This window comes from Oncorhynchus mykiss, chromosome 2, assembly GCF_057628025.1.
Source record: "Oncorhynchus mykiss isolate SJ-2025 chromosome 2, ASM5762802v1, whole genome shotgun sequence".
NCBI lineage: Eukaryota > Metazoa > Chordata > Actinopteri > Salmoniformes > Salmonidae > Oncorhynchus > Oncorhynchus mykiss.
Window position 1 is genome coordinate 23317781 of NC_143023.1, and position 15992 is coordinate 23333772.

A 15992-nucleotide genomic window follows, 5' to 3' on the forward strand; every position below is an offset into this window, starting at 1 on the left:
TGTGGCAGACCAGGGGGTTTGGTCAAGACGTTTACACAGATCAGACACGGACAGAGTATGATTAGCTCGGTTTCAAGGGTGTTTATTTAAATAATAAATCAAAAATAAAATGATAGGTCTCCCCCATGAGACCCTATCTGGGATACCCTCTTCTGGTCTCGCTGTCGGGATCAAAACTGCACTCACTCCTGTTACCACTGTAACCGTCCCCAACTATACGGGATTCCTTTATTTCCCCCACTCTCCCTGTGTGCTGCCCTTCTGGCAGCTTTATGGGCAGCTTTATGGGCAGCTTTATGGGCCTTGATTACTCACCAACTCCTAATCAGCCACAATTAGTCCTGGCCGGAGAACCCGTCAAGACCTGGCACGTCCAGCAGATGGAGCCATTTATTCACCGTCTGTCACCAGGCCTCGACGAGTCTCCCCCTAGTGGCTGACTTGCTGTACGCCACAATGTTAACATTAGGATATTTAAGAGCCTGCTTGGCAAGAACATCCGACTCCTCATTCCCCTCTACTCCCATGAGCTGGCACCCAGAGGAACCTCACAAATTCCCCCCCCCCCCCCCCCCCCCCCCCCAGGAACCTAAACGCCCGTACACCTTCAGGCATATTTCCTACCCAAACTTCCTTCTAGTAAAAAACAGTCTGTATTTTATCAATGGAGAACTTGAAGACCCACCTGAGTGACCACTGAGCAACTTGTCTCCTTGAACTCTCCTGGCTGTATCGGGAATATTTCTCCCTCTCTTCCACAGTGCCCCGTCATCGGCAAACAATGACCTCCCAATATTTGGTCTCACCTTGGAGAATACATTATCTATCATAATGGAGAACAACAAAGGGCTAATGACACTTCCCTGGGGGATACCATATCCCTCTCATACCTTTCTGACATAGAGCTCCCCACCCTCACTTGTGTTGATTGTCCAAAAAAAAGACCTTTTAAGACCAGTTAAAACACTTCCTCCAAGCCCCATGATTTCCAGTTTGATAAGCAGACCTTCCTTCCACATATCACAGTCCTTCCATATGTCTAACTCTAGGCACAGTACAGGATCCATCGTTCCCCTGCCTTTTCTAAACCCACTTTGGTCTGGTGACAATAGTCCTCTGCTCTCCAGGAAGTAAGTGAGCCCTTCTGTTATCATCCTTTCCATACATTTACACCAATGGCGATTTTAGCATGTAAATCTTGGTGTGGCAAAAAAATATATGCATGCCAGAAAAGCCACTACACAACACTACACAATACATTAATTGCATTCTAACGGTGACAAACGGTGCCCACAAAGTGTTAGGGCGTACATAAAGCTATCCCAACAGCAGTCCCAACACCTTACCACTGCCAAACATGGCTATCAGCGGAGCCTTGTCTGGCAGCGAAACAGTTCATTTAGCCTCATTTACTACCTTTAAAAAAAACTTAGCTGATATGGCTGACTTGCTTTAAAAAATTTGGTTTCTACTGACAATTGAGATGTACAAACTATGGCATAAGGGGACGACAGGCGGATAAGAGGCAATCAGTAATTTCAATTAAGACATTTATGAGCGAGCTAGGACAGACGTTGTCAATATAACTATTTGTTCAGCACTTTTGGAATGTACAGCAACAGAATTCAGAACATGGGCAGTCCTTACAGTATTCTCCCTGTAGACCAAGCGTAGGATAAATAACAGGGGCATATAAGCAGACAATGAAAGCTCTTACAATCATTTATGCAGCAGCATACAATACATTTTTGGACTAACATTGTGGTGGTGTGCTCACTTCCTTCCAAACCACTCATTGTTGAATTTGTGATTTCCAACTTGTTGTGTAATGTTTATATCCAATGGCCGATGAGCACTGATACGTTTTATCTATAATTTATCTTCATATGACAAGGATTGAAAAGGATTGTGTCATGTACTGTCATGTTGTGTCTTGTCTCTGTCCTTTCCCTTCACCCTGTCTCCCTCTGCTGGTCGTTGTTAGGTTACCTTTTCTCCCCCGCTTTCCCCCAGCTGTTCCTTGTCTCCTCTAACTACCCATTCACCCCGTTTCCCACCTGTTCCCTTTTTCCCTCTGATTAGGTCCCTATATCTCTCTCTGTTTCTGTTCCTGTCCTTGTCGGATTCTTGTTTGTTGTGTTTCATGCCTGAGCCAGACTATCGTCATGTTTGCTGTAACCTTGTCCTGTCCTGTCGGAATCTGCCGGTCTATCTGAGCCTACCTATGTTTGGTTATTAAAGAAGCTCTGTTTAAGTTAGTTCGCTTTTGGGTCCTCATTCACTCACCATAACAGATTGTCGACTTGATTCATGATGATGACTGCTAGCTAAGATTTTGAAAGCTACTGTACATTTAACGTGATTTGACATCATTTTATCTGTAGCCAATGACCTTGAGCCTTCATGGATGTGCACTTCTAATGTAACTATATCAGAAGCGAAAGGGCTAGAATTTTCAAGGTCTCCCCTTACACTTAGCGGTGACATAGTGTCCCCATGCTCTGCAGATTTTTCTGCGAGGAGGCAGAGTCATTAGATCGTTTATTTTGGTACTGTCCATATGCTGAAGGGTGGGATTAATAACAGCAAGATAGCAAATGTAAAACATATGGGGTCTGTAAAAATGTATATACGGTCAGAACTTTTGTGAAAGAGCACAGTTATAAATATATGGTGGGACTAATAATGTAGATATTCTATGTAGATATTCCATAAAAAAATCAGCCGTTTCCAGCTACAACAGTCATTTACAACATTAGCAATGTCTACACTGTATTTCTGATCAATTTGATGTTATTTTAATGGACAAAAAATGTGTTTTTCTTTCAAAACAAGGACATTTCTAAGTGACCCCAAACTTTTGAACGGTAGTGTATATATTTACCCCAAAAATATATGGGGGTGTCACGTCCTGACCTTAGTTCCTTGTTTTTGTTTCTATTTTAGGTTGGTCGGGGCGTGAGTTGGGGTGGGCATTCTATGTGTTGTTCTAGTTTTGGTTTTCTATGTGTTTGGCCTGGTACGGTTCTCAATCAGAGGCAGCTGTCAATTGTTGTCTCTGATTGAGAACCATACTTAGGCAGCCTGTTTTTCCCACGAGTTGTGGGTGATTGTTTTCTGTCTTTGTGTGTCTGCACCAGACAGAACTGTTTCGTTTGTGCTGCTTTGTTTTTTTCTAGTGTTCAGTTTCTTTATTAAATCCACCATGAACATGTACCACGCTGCACCGTGGTCCTCTTCACCTTCTTCCACCGAGGATAACCGTTACAGGGGGATTGGAAATTATGCAGACAATTACATTGATGGAAGCAACAATCTATCCGCAATATTAAAACAAACATTTATATATAGACTAAAATAACAAAAAAAACTGTGTGCCCCTGGCTATCTGTAAATCAAAGATATATATATATATATATATATATATATAATATTGTACCAAGTAATGCAGTAACTGATGCTCCTCCCTCGATAGATGCTTTTAGTAACAGGGATGTATTTACATACACAAAAATTGTTCCCTATTGGGTTGCACTAAAAAACAGTTAGCAGGAAGTTAAATAAAATTCAATTTCAACACACTGTGCTGGTTGGCAGGACAGTTCATCATTAAGATGGGGGCGAATTAGACAAAATATCTAAAGGAACTTATTATTAAACAGACTTTGCAAATGTGGGTCTGTTGTAGACCCACTTCTTCTCTGCTTACTTTATGTCAATATAAAAGTCCCCCACAAGTGATTACTTTTTTGTCCACACATGGCACACGTGCAGGACCTTTATTTTGACATGAGGAAGTGGGTCTACAACAACAATAATAATAATAATACCTTTTATATATTTTGTCTCAGTTCCACTCGGCTCTTTGAAGGGGGGGAAAGATGGCGGAAGTGGATGTTCTGTTTGAATCAGATGGTGTGTCGACTGGAGATGAAGGAGAACAATTGGATTACAGTGTGAAATACAAAAGGAAATAAGATAAGTGGTTGTGGAATCTAGTAAATCCAAGCCTAGTTCTGGGGAAAAAAGAGTAAGGGTTTTGGATAGATGTTAACTGGGAGACCTGTCTGTCTCTATAACAATTGTGGATGTGTTGTATAAGGTGGTGTCGGTGAGAGTAATGAGAAGTGGGCTTATTTTGGTTTTCGGTGTATCTATGTAACAGAAGTAGCGTGCTTTGCACCTCAAGAAGATATCGGATTGGAGTGTGTCGTGTTTATTTTCGAAGCAGAGCGCCTATCAATGGTGTTATCTCTGGGGTGACGTTAGAAGTGAATGCAAAGGATATATGTGAAAAATTGGATCAAGTGGTTGGTGCACACCGATTGACCCGCATGGTGGAAGGAGAGAGGAAGCCCACTCCATCCATTCTCTCCCTTATCACATGTATTTGGGTTTTATGAGATACCCTGTGAGAGCTTTTGTACCCAAACCCATACAGTGTGATGAATGCAAAATATTTGCCCATGTGTCAAGTGTATGTAGACAGGAGGACTATCGTATGCCAGCTGAGCCTAAATGCTGCAATTGTGGTGATGATCATGCGGTGATGATCAAATTCCCTGTTAGTGTGAAGGCAATGGAGGTGGCAAGAATACGGGCTGTCCAGCATGTCTCCTATCCGGAGAAGAAAGGAGTGATGTTGAAGAAATAATGGTAGTAGGAGCAGAGACACCAGAGAATATTTATTGTCAACAGAGGGATCCTGACATGTTGCTTGTTAAGAAGATGGACTTAGTAACGTTGATTGCATTGGTTATCATCAAACTCACAGCGCAAACAGAGAGGAAATCTGAGGAAATAGGCATTGTTGTGAGTGCGGCTGAACGTTTTGTGGGACTCAGGGACTTACAGAAGGAATTGTGGCGATGAATGCTCTGTCCTCACAGGCCCCGGAGTCTGTGTAGGAATGTATTTAACTTCTGGCTTCCCATGGACTGTTTTTTGTGCAACCCAATACAATAGGGAGCAACGTTAGTGTATGTAAACACCGGCAACATGTATTTGAGGTTTATGTTGCATTGATTGCCATGTGGATATCAATACATCTTGAACTTGACCGCTTTCTGTGTGATTATCAGACCACCTGGAAAAAGTTTTGCCTAGATGTGGACAGCTTGAGGTGGAGTTGGAGCAAGCTAGCTAGTGGACTTGCGGCAAGATGGAGGATGGCGAGATGACGTGAGGCAGAAAAAAGAGCTAAATGACGTGAGGCAGAAAGAAGGGGGCGAGGTTCAAACCCAAGACGACATTTGCTAAATACAAGTCGAGTACTTTTTCCTTTGACTCAAGTACAGGAGAGATAATTGCGTTACACTCCTGAAACCCTGAGCAGTCGACAGATAGTGAACTTGAAATTGAACCTGACAGAAGTGAAGAGGAAGAACCTGAACACTTAGGTGAAGGCTTTTGAGCCTCACCCCAATGATCAGGAAAATGCCTAAGATTACTCTGGCCCAGTGGGAGTATGATTCATTTAGAAAGTGGATCTATGCCTTTTGACTGATTAGTTTGCTGGGTGAAGAAGTGAAAATATTCAGAAGTGGACTTATGTAGATTTTTATGTGTGTCTGCTGCCCAGGGGGAGAGGGCGCTGCGCATTTTGCAACTCGGAATGAGAGCTGTGTCCTGCTTTGCTCTTAGGAACAAAATGCTGCTGAAAGGCTTGATAACTGGGGTAGTGTTGAGGTGGATCAAATTATGTTGAGGATCCCCGATGTCTGTGATGCATGCCCCTAGACTGAGGACACCCTCTCTGTCCTTCTGAGTTTAGATGCAGTGTTTGTTGGATAAAGTCATGCAAGGGTATATAAGTTATCCCATGAGAGCTTTTATTCAGAACCCACTACAGTGTTTCAGGTACCAAGTTTATGGTCATGTTGCAGGAGTATGTAGGGGGGAGATTCCGAGGTGTGAGAAGTGTGCAAGAGGACATGGTACAAAGGAGTGTGTTCTTTCGGTGGGAAAAGTGGAGTGTTTCAATTGTGGGGGTGGCCATGTTGCTGGGAATCAGAAATGTTCTGTGCGAGTGAGACAGCTTGAAGTTTCCAGGATGAGAGCAGTGCAGAAAGCGTCATATGCTGAGGCAGTGAGAAAGTAGAGGATGGTGGACAAAGTGTGAGGGAAAGGATCCCTGTGAGTAGTAGGCCAGTACAGAGTGATTTGAACAGTTCTCTACACCAGCAGAGAAGTTTTTGGGTGTCAGATATTTTACTGCAGAAGAACTATAGTGGGTTTTGAGAGAAGGGGACACAGGCTCCCTGGCCAACGGCCTGGTGTAGGATCTGTGAGAGCCAAAGTAGTGGGAAGGGGTAGTGGGGTGTGTTGAGGATATTGCTGTTATAAACTGTTTAGTAACGTAACTGGAGCAGTGAAAATAAATGTTTTGTCATACCTGTGGAATATGGTCTGATATACCACGGCTGTCAGCCAATCAGCATTCAGGGCTTGAACCGCCCAGTTTATAAATAGGGTTAGTTGGTGGTACAATTTCCCTTTTTTGTGAACAAATGTGCATTGCACTTTATGAACTGTGAAAGGCAACAATATTCAACAAAGTGTATTGTCTGTCGGAAAACCACGCGAAGAAGAAGAACAGATCCCCTGGAACGGACCCAACCACACAGTCGTGATGGAACAAAACCACGACTCCTACGTCATAATAATGCGACTGGCCATTTTGGACAACGTTGGCCTCGGTTTGTAGGTACGGATAAATACAAAAATGCATGCTTTATTTAAATAGCTAGTTAAGATTAAAGAGTTTTGGAACATCACAATTTAGGGTAATAACGTTTTGTACGTATACGTGCTGTACTAACTTGCTGTTTTAAAAAAAAATTATGGCATCCTGGTTAACGTTAGCCAGACAACTAGCGATAACTGTTAGCAAACAGTTAAAGTTACTAGCCAATACAGTAGCTATAACGTAAACAAGCTAACTATCAATGCCTTTGGTGTTAGCCAAACGTTAACTGTACACATTTTCAGTAGCTACCTAGATGTGTTTACCACCAAAGAATGGACTACCAACAAAACGTTTGTCTTTGCAGTAAGTATGGCGATGAAATCAGGAGAGGAGCGGTTGAAGGAGATGGAGGCTGAAATGGCTCTGTGAGTACAAGAGTTGAGGCATGACACTTCGGTTACCTTCAATAATATTGCAATGCCGTGTGTGGTGACTATGCCAAAAGAACCCCTACTAAATGGTCTTACTTCTCTATAAGGACAGGCAAACAATATCTCACGACAATCGTCATCTGTTGGTAACTCTTGTGTTGGTTCTGAACCAGGTTTGAGCAGGAGGTCCTGGGGGGTCAAGTGGCAATGACTGCAGGAGACCCTGTAGTGATGGAGTTGCTCCCAATGGGTGTTCCTATGACTGTTCCTATGATCCGACCCATCATCGGCACCAACACCTACCGACAGGTACTGACTGAGCTCTTGAAGGAAGAATGATTGAACATTATATAGGAAAGATCAATAGTAGAATGAACGAACTCAAACCTATCTTCTGCTAAAAGCAAACAGAATGTGGTGGTAGCCGGATGCATCCAACTCCTTCAAATCCCCTTTCTCTCTCAGGTTCAGCAAACTTTGGATGCAAGGGCTGCCACTTTCGTGGGACCTCCACCCCCTGCATTTGTAGGCCCAGGTGACATGGTTTGATTCACGTTTATTAACATAATACTTTGCATTTGGAATGTATTCAGACCCCTTCCATTTTTCCACATTTTGCTACAGCCTTATTCTAAAATAGATGTAATACTTTCCCCCCTTCATCAATATACATGATAATAACAAAATTAATATCAGGTTTTTGTAAGAAAAATACATAAGAAAAATACATAAGAATTTAAACCCTTTGCTATGAGACTCAATTGAGCTCAGGTGCATTCTGTTTCCATTGATCGTCCTTGATGTTTCTACAACTTGATTGGAGTTCACCTGTGGTAAATTCAATTGATTGGACATGATTTGGAAAGGTACACACTTGTCTATGTAAGGTCCCACAGTTGACAGTGCATGTCAGAGAAAAAAACAAGCCATGAGGTTGACGGAATTGTACGTAGAGCTCCGAGACTTGATTGTGTCGAGGCACAGATCTGGGGAAAGGTGCAAAAAAATCTCTGCAGCATTGAAGGGCCCCAAGAACACCGTGGCCTCCATCATTCTTACATCGGGGGAGAATGGCCTTAGTCAGGGAGGTGACCAAGAACCCGATGGTCACTCTGACAGAGGTCCAGAGTTCCTCTGTGTAGATGGGAGGACCTTCCAGAATAACAACCATCTCTGCAACACTCCACAAATCAGGCCTTTGTAGTAGAGTGGCCAGACGGAAGCCAATCTTCCCCAATCCGCCCACTTGGAGTTTGCCAAAAGGCACCTAAAGGACTTTCAGACCATAAGAAAAAAAGATTCTCGGATCTGATGAAACCAAGATTGAACTCTTTGGCCTGAATGCCAAGTGTCATGTATGGAGGAAACCTGGCACCATCCCTACGGTGAAGCATAGTGGTGGCAGCATTTTGCTGTGATGCTTTTCAGCAGTAGGGCCTGGAATATAGTCCGGATCGAGGAAAGATGAATGGAGCAAAGTAGAGATCCTTGATGAAAACCTGCTCCAGAGTGCTCAAGACCTCAGACTTGGGAGAAGGTTCACCTTCCAACAGGACAACGACCCTAAGCACACAGCCAAAACAATGCAGGAGTGGCTTCAGGACAAGTGTCAATGTCCTTGAGGGGCCCAGCCAGAGCCCGGACTTGAACCCGATCAAACATCTCTGGAGAGACCTGAAAATAGCTGTGCAGCGATGCTCCCCATCCAACCTGACAGAGCTTGAGAGGATCTGCAGATAAAAATGAGAGAAACTCCCCAAATACAGGTGTGCCAGGCTTATAGTGTCATACCCAAGAAGACTTGAGGCTATAATCGCTGCCAAAGGTACTACAACAAAGTACTGAGTAAATGGTCTGAATACTTCACTGCCCTTGACCAGCACAAAACCATCCTGTGGCGGACTGCAATAGCATCGAATAGTCCCCGCGATATGCAACTGTTCAGGGAAGTCAGGAACCAATACACGCAGTCAGTCAGGAAAGCAAAGGCTAGCTTTATCAAGCAGTCATTTGCATCCTGTAGCTCTAACTCCAAAAGTTTTTGGGACACTGTAAAGTCCATGGAGAACAAGAGCACCTCCTCCCAGCTGCTCACTGCACTGAGGCTAGGTAATACAGTCACCACCGATAAATCCATGATAATTGAACATTTCAATAAGCATTTCTCAACGGCTGGCCATGCCTTCCTCCTGGCTACTCCAACCCCGGCCAACAGCCCCAGCTTCTCCTTCACCCAAATCCAGATAGCAGATGTTCTGAAAGAGCTGCAAAACCTGGACCCGTACAAATCAACTGGGCTAGACAATCTGGACCCTCTCTTTCTAAAACTATCCGCCACCATTGTTGCAACCCCCATTACCAGCCTGTTCAACCTCTTTAGTATCGTCGGAGATCCCCAAAGATTGGAAAGCTGCCGCGGTCATCCCCCTCTTCAAAGGGGGTGACACTCTAGACCCAAACTGTTACAGACCTGTATCCATCCTGCCCTGCCTACCTAAAATCTTCGAAAGCCAAGTTAATAAACAGATCACTGACCATTTCGAATCCCACCTTACATTCTCCGCTGTGCAATCTGGTTTCCGAGCCGGTCACGGGTGTACCTCAGCCACGCTCAAGGTACTTGAGATATCATAACCGCCATCGATAAAAGACAGTACTGTGCAGCCGTCTTCATCGACCTGGCCAAGGCTTTCGACTCTTGTCAATCACCGTATTCTTATCGGCAGACTCAATAGCCTTGTTTTTTTCTAATGACTGCCTCGCCTGGTTCACCAACTACTTTGCAGACAGCGTTCAGTGTGTCAAATCGGAGGGCATGTTGTCCAGACCTCTGGCAGTCTCTATGGGGGTACCACAGGGTTCAATTCTCGGGCCGACTCTTTTCTCTGTATATATCAACGATGTCGCTCTTGCTGCGGGCGATTCCCTGATCCACCTCTACGCAGACGACACCATTCAGTATACTTCTGGCCCTTCCTTGGACACTGTGCTAACTAACCTCCAAATGAGCTTCAATGCCATACAACACTCCTTCCGTGCCTCCAACTGCTCTTAAACGCTAGTAAAACCAAATGCATGCTTTTCAACCGTTCGCTGTCCTCACCCGCTGCCAGACTAGCATCACCACCCTGGACGGTTCCGACCTAGAATATGTGGTCAACTAAAAATACCTAGGTGTCTGGTTAGACTGTAAACTCTCATTCCAGACTCATATTAAACATCTCCAATCCAAAATCAAATCCTTCCTTTCCTTCCAGTTCTCTGCTGCCAGTGACTGGAACGAATTGCAAAAATCGCTGAAGTTGGACTTTTATTTCCCTCACCAACTTTAAACATCAGCTATCTGAGCAGCTAACCGACCGCTGCAGCTGTACATAGTCCATCTGTAAATAGCCCACCCAATCTACCTACCTTATCTCCATACTGTTTTTAATTAATGTTCTGCTCTTTTGCCCACCAGTATCTCTACTTGCACATCATCATCTGCTTATTTATCACTCCAGTGTTAATCTGCTAAATTGTAACTATTTGCTCCTATGGCCTATTTACTGCCTACCTCCTCATGCCTTTTGCACACACTGTATATAGACTCTTTTTGTTTCTACTGTGTCATTGACTTGTTTATTGTGTTATTGGCTTGTTTGTTTATTCCATGTGTAACTCTGTTGTCTGTGTCACACTGCTTTGCTTTATCCTGGCCAGGTCGCAGTTGTAAATGAGAACTTGTTCTCAACTAGACTACCTGGTTAAATAAAGGTGAAATATAAAATAAATGAATAAAAACATATGTAAATGTGATATTTCAGCAAAAAATATGTAACCTGTTTTTACCTTTGTCATTATGGGGTAGTATGTGTAGATTGAGGATTTCTTTTAAAATCTATTTTAGAATAAGACTAATGTAACAAAATGTGGAAAAGGTGAAGGGGTCTGAATACTTTCCAAATGCGCTGTATATGCCATTTAGCAGACGCGTTTATCAAAAGCGACTTAGTCATGCACGAATACATTTTTTATGATGGGGGGTCCCAGGAATCAAACCCACTATCCTGGCATTGCAAGCACCATACTCTACCAACTGAGCTACAGAGGACTACTTATTATTTATTACATGACATACTTAAAATGTATATTTTACTCAAAAACAGTGTTCATCATTTACACCATGTCTACAGGTCACTTCAGTTTATGCTGTTCTTTTTTTTTTTCTTCTGCTCTTCAGCTATAACCCCAGGTGTCAGACCACCGCCAATGATGAGACCAGCGTTTATGCCGCACATCCTGCAGAGACCAGGTCATTTATCTCTACTGTTGCTGACTTCACCTCAGTGCTAGCTAAATGAAAGAAGGAGCATCAAATCTCTACAGCGATTCAGTCTTCAAATGAAAAACAATGTGTTGGGAGGCTAATTTGAAATCTCTCTGTCAGCAGGTCCGAGGATGCCTGTGATGAGTGGTCCCCCTCCACAGGGTATGATGGCTCCCCCACTGCCACGCCCCCCTCCTCCCCCGCCCATGATGATGGCACCCCCCATGCAAGGACCCCCTCAGCATCCTCAGCATCCCATGGACCCAATGGGGCATATGAGCTCAGTAGGACCTCCGGTTAGTTGCTACAGTGCCTTTTTTCTACCCCGAGGCTCCTTGGACGACTGATATCAATGGTCTCCCTAAAGGCCCATGCAGACTCTACGATTTTAGCCATCTTATGCCACGATTTGGCCCTCCCAGACAACATTTCTACGTTGTTGGAAATTCTTAGGTCATAAACTATTTTCTTGGCTCGTTCAGTGTGACATGGTCTTGGTCTGCTGATTTTGAGTACCAGTACATGCAGTCGTAGGCTCAGACAAAGTTCTGGCAGTGTCAGAAATGTTGAGCCTTTATCGTGTAGTGTGGCTGGTGTCACGAGCCGATCCCGGTGACTTACCAATAGGAACACGGCCGGCACTGAGTATGCACACAACAGTACGATTATTGTGAATAGTCAGATTAATATACAGTGAGTTTCCATGAATGTGGTGATTACAGATAATCCAGAATTGTGAATAATGATAAGTGAGAAATAAAATGCTAACCTCCCGTTATTGTAAAGATAAGAGGTTAGTCTTGGAGGTATGGTATTTGTGCGTCTAACTTTCTCACTCATTATTTACTATTCATTCAGGATGATTCGTAATCATGGTAGCATCCACATTAATGTAGAAGTATTTAGAAACGTTCTATTCTTATTTATAATAAACGTGACTCTAAAATCACACAATACAGTATTTACCATTCATTTCTATTGGGCACAACCTAATCTGAAACAACCAAAACAAAGAGCAAATGCATCCAACAAATTTTAGCCAGAAGCTTGATGTAGTCATTTTGTGCTATGAATATGGGAACAAATACTTATCTTTTTACTACTTTAATACACAAGTGAATGTCCCAATACTTTTGCTCCCCTAAAATGGGGGGGACTATGTACAAAAAGTGGTGTAATTTCTAAATGTTTCGCCCAATACCCTCAAATTAAAGCTGCCAGTCTGCGCTTTAACCTCCATAGTCATTGTTTAATTTAAAATCCAAACTTTTGGAGTATGGAAGCAAAATAAGAAAACATGCTTCACTGTCCCTGTAATAGTTTGATTTAAACATTTAAATGCTTTGCAAGAAGAACAATTTCCCTAATCTTGTTTAGGCTACATCTGACATTTTTGACATCTGAAATCAGATGCACCGCTGCAGTTGACGTAGCATACATCGGCTGACGTAGCCTCGCAAGCCAATCACAGAATGTGTCGACCGTACTGAAGCAAATCGTACGATCTGGCCAGGTTGATAGATTTAAATTAGGTAAGATCGCACATTGTGACATGTAATAATCGTAAAAGACTGATTCTGACGTACAGTGTTGGAAGGCCTTTAAGGAAATTCGGCATTAACTGTGTCTTCAATTAGGAATGTGAACAGGCTTGGTCAATCTTGCCCTATTCTGTTGTGAGTCATTATCTCCATTTCTCTATATGCTCTTACCATATCTTACCATCTACAGGTGGGATCGACCCATGGTACACCCATGGGACACTCCATGGTGTCTGCACCCTCCAGGTCTGTGACCCAGGCCCCTCCCAAGCTCACCCCCTCGATCATCTCTGCAGCCCCCACTGTCTACACGGCTCCCTCCGGACCCAAGATACCAGACATCCATGCCCAGAGAAAGGCTCGCATGGTAAGTACACTCACTTCTACTCTTTAGTTTTCATTGCCTTTGCATTCAAAAAAAATGTTCAGCGACTACTTCAAATTTGCATTCTACATACTTGCCAAGTTTGCTCCTGTTTGTTGCAAATTCACACTGAATCTCATCTATCATCATACCTCTGATTTGTTTTTTTTCCTCTCTCGGTTCTCCCTCTGACTTCATCAGGAGGAGCTGGCAGCGTCTGTAGCAGAGCAGCAGGCAGCGGTGATGGCCGCCGGACTGCTGGAGGCTAAGAAGGAGGCCAGCCTAGCCGCCTCAGATGACAACGTTATCGGACCCAGCATGCCAGAGCCCGAGCCCGTCCACACTGAGGTACAGAACACTCTGCCTTGTTTATCAGCCCTGGCCCTAATTAAAGGGTTTAAACTTTTCTGCATTCAAAATGCTTGTACAATTCAATTGGTGGATTGAAATAGACTTGACCCAAACCTTACAAAGGATCAGTATTGCAGCAATCTCGAAAATATGTCTGACTCTAGAATCTTGTTTCTCTGCAGCCAGCGGATAGCACAACAGAGGAGAAGAAGAAGGGTAAGCAAGAGAAGGCGAAGAAGTGTATCCGTACAGCTGCAGGCACCAGCTGGGAGGACCAGAGTCTACTGGAGTGGGACTCAGGTAAACTAGCTAATGACTTCAGATTACACTGACACGATTATATAGCCCGCCGGATGCCAGAAGTTCAATCAAATTAAATGTCCACTTACTCTGCCAATTGTCCATAGGGTTGGTCCTTATGCAGGGGGGAAATTGAGAAAAAACATCTAATAGAACATAAATTAGACTTTCCAAAAGTGGGTCTTTCCTCAGCTTACCTCATGTCAAAATAAAAGTCCTGCACGTGCGCTATACATGCAAAAAAGAAAAAGCACGATATTGTGGGGGACTTATTTTGATGAGGTTAGCAGAGGAACATCTAAAAGGAACGCATAGTTAAACAGAATTTCAGGTGGGTCTGTTGTAGACATGCAGTTCCTGAGAGAGATCAGTTCTTCTGCTTATCTCATGTCAAAAGCCCTGATTTTTCTTTTTGTTAGTTATGGCACACGTGCAGGACTTTTTTTAAATACATTTTTATTCCCCCTGCATAAGGACAATTAACAGAGTAAGTAGAATTTTTTAAAATGATTTTACAAGCAAATTCTAGCGTAGCTTAAAGCAGCTACCTACTTGCCTGTATTGAGAATAGTTTTCACTACAATAGGCCACTGTCCCATTCCCTTTTTGTCCCTCCCTCTTTGCTCAGCCTCACACCTCATCTTCTAACTTCCCCTCCTCCATCCAGATGATTTCAGAATCTTCTGTGGAGACCTTGGCAATGAGGTGAACGACGACATCCTGGCAAGGGCATTCAGCCGCTACCCCTCCTACCTGAAAGCCAAGGTGGTGCGGGACAAACGCACAGGCAAGACCAAGGGCTACGGCTTTGTCAGCTTCAAGGACCCCAATGACTACGTCCGAGCCATGAGGGAGATGAACGGTGAGCAATAGTGTGTGTAATATGGCCCAAAAAGTTTTGTATCCAACCCCAATATGTAATTTTAAAATGGGGAGTAACTCCTGATCTGGATCTTTTCATTCTGAGGAACTGTAGTAGTGAGTAATATCTCGCGGGAACATGGACATTTCTTTTTTCATGCAATAACAAGATTTTCTGCATAATTTCTGCATAATTGGCAAGAAAACATAGTTAGAAAGCTAATGAAGGTGACAAATGCACGGCCAAGGGCTACAGCTTTGTCTGCTTCAAGGACCCTATCCGCACCATGAGAGAGATGAACGGTGAGCAATTGTTTGTGAGGGGAATGACTTACTCTTCTCCTTTCCTAACAGCTACCTGTGTGGTGGTGCCAGTCCAATTCTCAACTGATCGTAGACTTTTTTTGTCCACAGGGAAGTATGTCGGCAGCAGACCCATCAAACTGAGAAAGAGCATGTGGAAGGACAGGAACATGGAAGTTGTACGCAAGAAACAGAAGGAGAAAAAGAAACTGGGACTGAGATAGATGGTATTTCCCTTGTGTATGTATGTGCGAGTGTTGTTTTTTGACTGGGAGTGTGTGAGAATCACACTGATGGCAGAACACTGTTGCCATTGCCCAGTTGGAAGGCCACTCATCCAGCTATCTGACATGTTTTCCATTACCACAGAGTAGGGATGTCATTTTACTCATGGAACATGGTTAAACTAGGCTACAAAACACTGTACATGGTCCTGGTTGTAATGGTTAGACATGAACCATGCCCTTCTGAAGTGTAGAATGTACTGATCTCCTGTTTCTGTTGTTTTTTTTTACATTTTAGTTTGTAAAAAAATTCAACATCACTCAGATTTTCTTAATTGGTATGGCTCCCATGCATCTCATGATTTTTGTCTGAAATGTGAGTTTGGTGATCTTGTTTATGTATATGCTATTGTGGAAACTACTTCCAATGGCAATTATGTATTTCCGGAGAGCCTCTGTTATTCACACAGGGATTTAAAAAAAAAAAAAAAAACTAAATATTTGTACATTAAAGTGGATTATTTTAAAGCAGCGATTTGAAAATAATGCAACGTTTTTTTTAAATAAAACCAAATGTCTTAACCGGCTTGACATATTTGCCTGGCACTCACCTTTCCTGT

The 15992-nt window shown here is 43.2% G+C and overlaps 1 protein-coding gene across 4 annotated transcripts; it reads left to right on the forward strand.

The window, feature by feature from the left end:
- Window positions 1-6497: 6497 nt before the first annotated feature.
- On the forward strand, window positions 6498-15963 carry LOC110538727 (RNA-binding protein 42). 4 transcript variants are annotated; one of them, XM_021625689.3, is made up of 11 exons: window positions 6498-6706; window positions 7053-7113; window positions 7293-7428; window positions 7585-7654; window positions 11342-11413; window positions 11552-11724; window positions 13160-13336; window positions 13535-13681; window positions 13867-13984; window positions 14652-14846; window positions 15260-15963. In XM_021625689.3, the coding sequence occupies exons 1-11, from the start codon at window positions 6526-6528 to the stop codon at window positions 15370-15372; spliced, it is 1443 nt and encodes a 480-aa protein (XP_021481364.3). In that variant the 5' UTR covers window positions 6498-6525; the 3' UTR covers window positions 15373-15963. The 4 variants fall into 4 exon arrangements, with proteins under 4 accessions (XP_021481364.3, XP_021481379.3, XP_036799056.2 ...); XM_021625704.3 differs by having other exon boundaries at window positions 6621-6785; XM_036943161.2 differs by having other exon boundaries at window positions 6656-6798.
- Window positions 15964-15992: the final 29 nt, after the last annotated feature.

Bases quoted from the DNA above. Each gene is read 5' to 3' on its own strand.
- LOC110538727 (XM_021625689.3), top strand. From the start codon at position 6,526: ATGAACTGTGAAAGGCAACAATATTCAACAAAGTGTATTGTCTGTCGG. The intron at 7,429-7,584 runs GTACTGACTGAG...TTTCTCTCTCAG, and splicing joins GCACCAACACCTACCGACAG to GTTCAGCAAACTTTGGATGC. The intron at 13,682-13,866 runs GTACAGAACACT...GTTTCTCTGCAG, and splicing joins CCGAGCCCGTCCACACTGAG to CCAGCGGATAGCACAACAGA.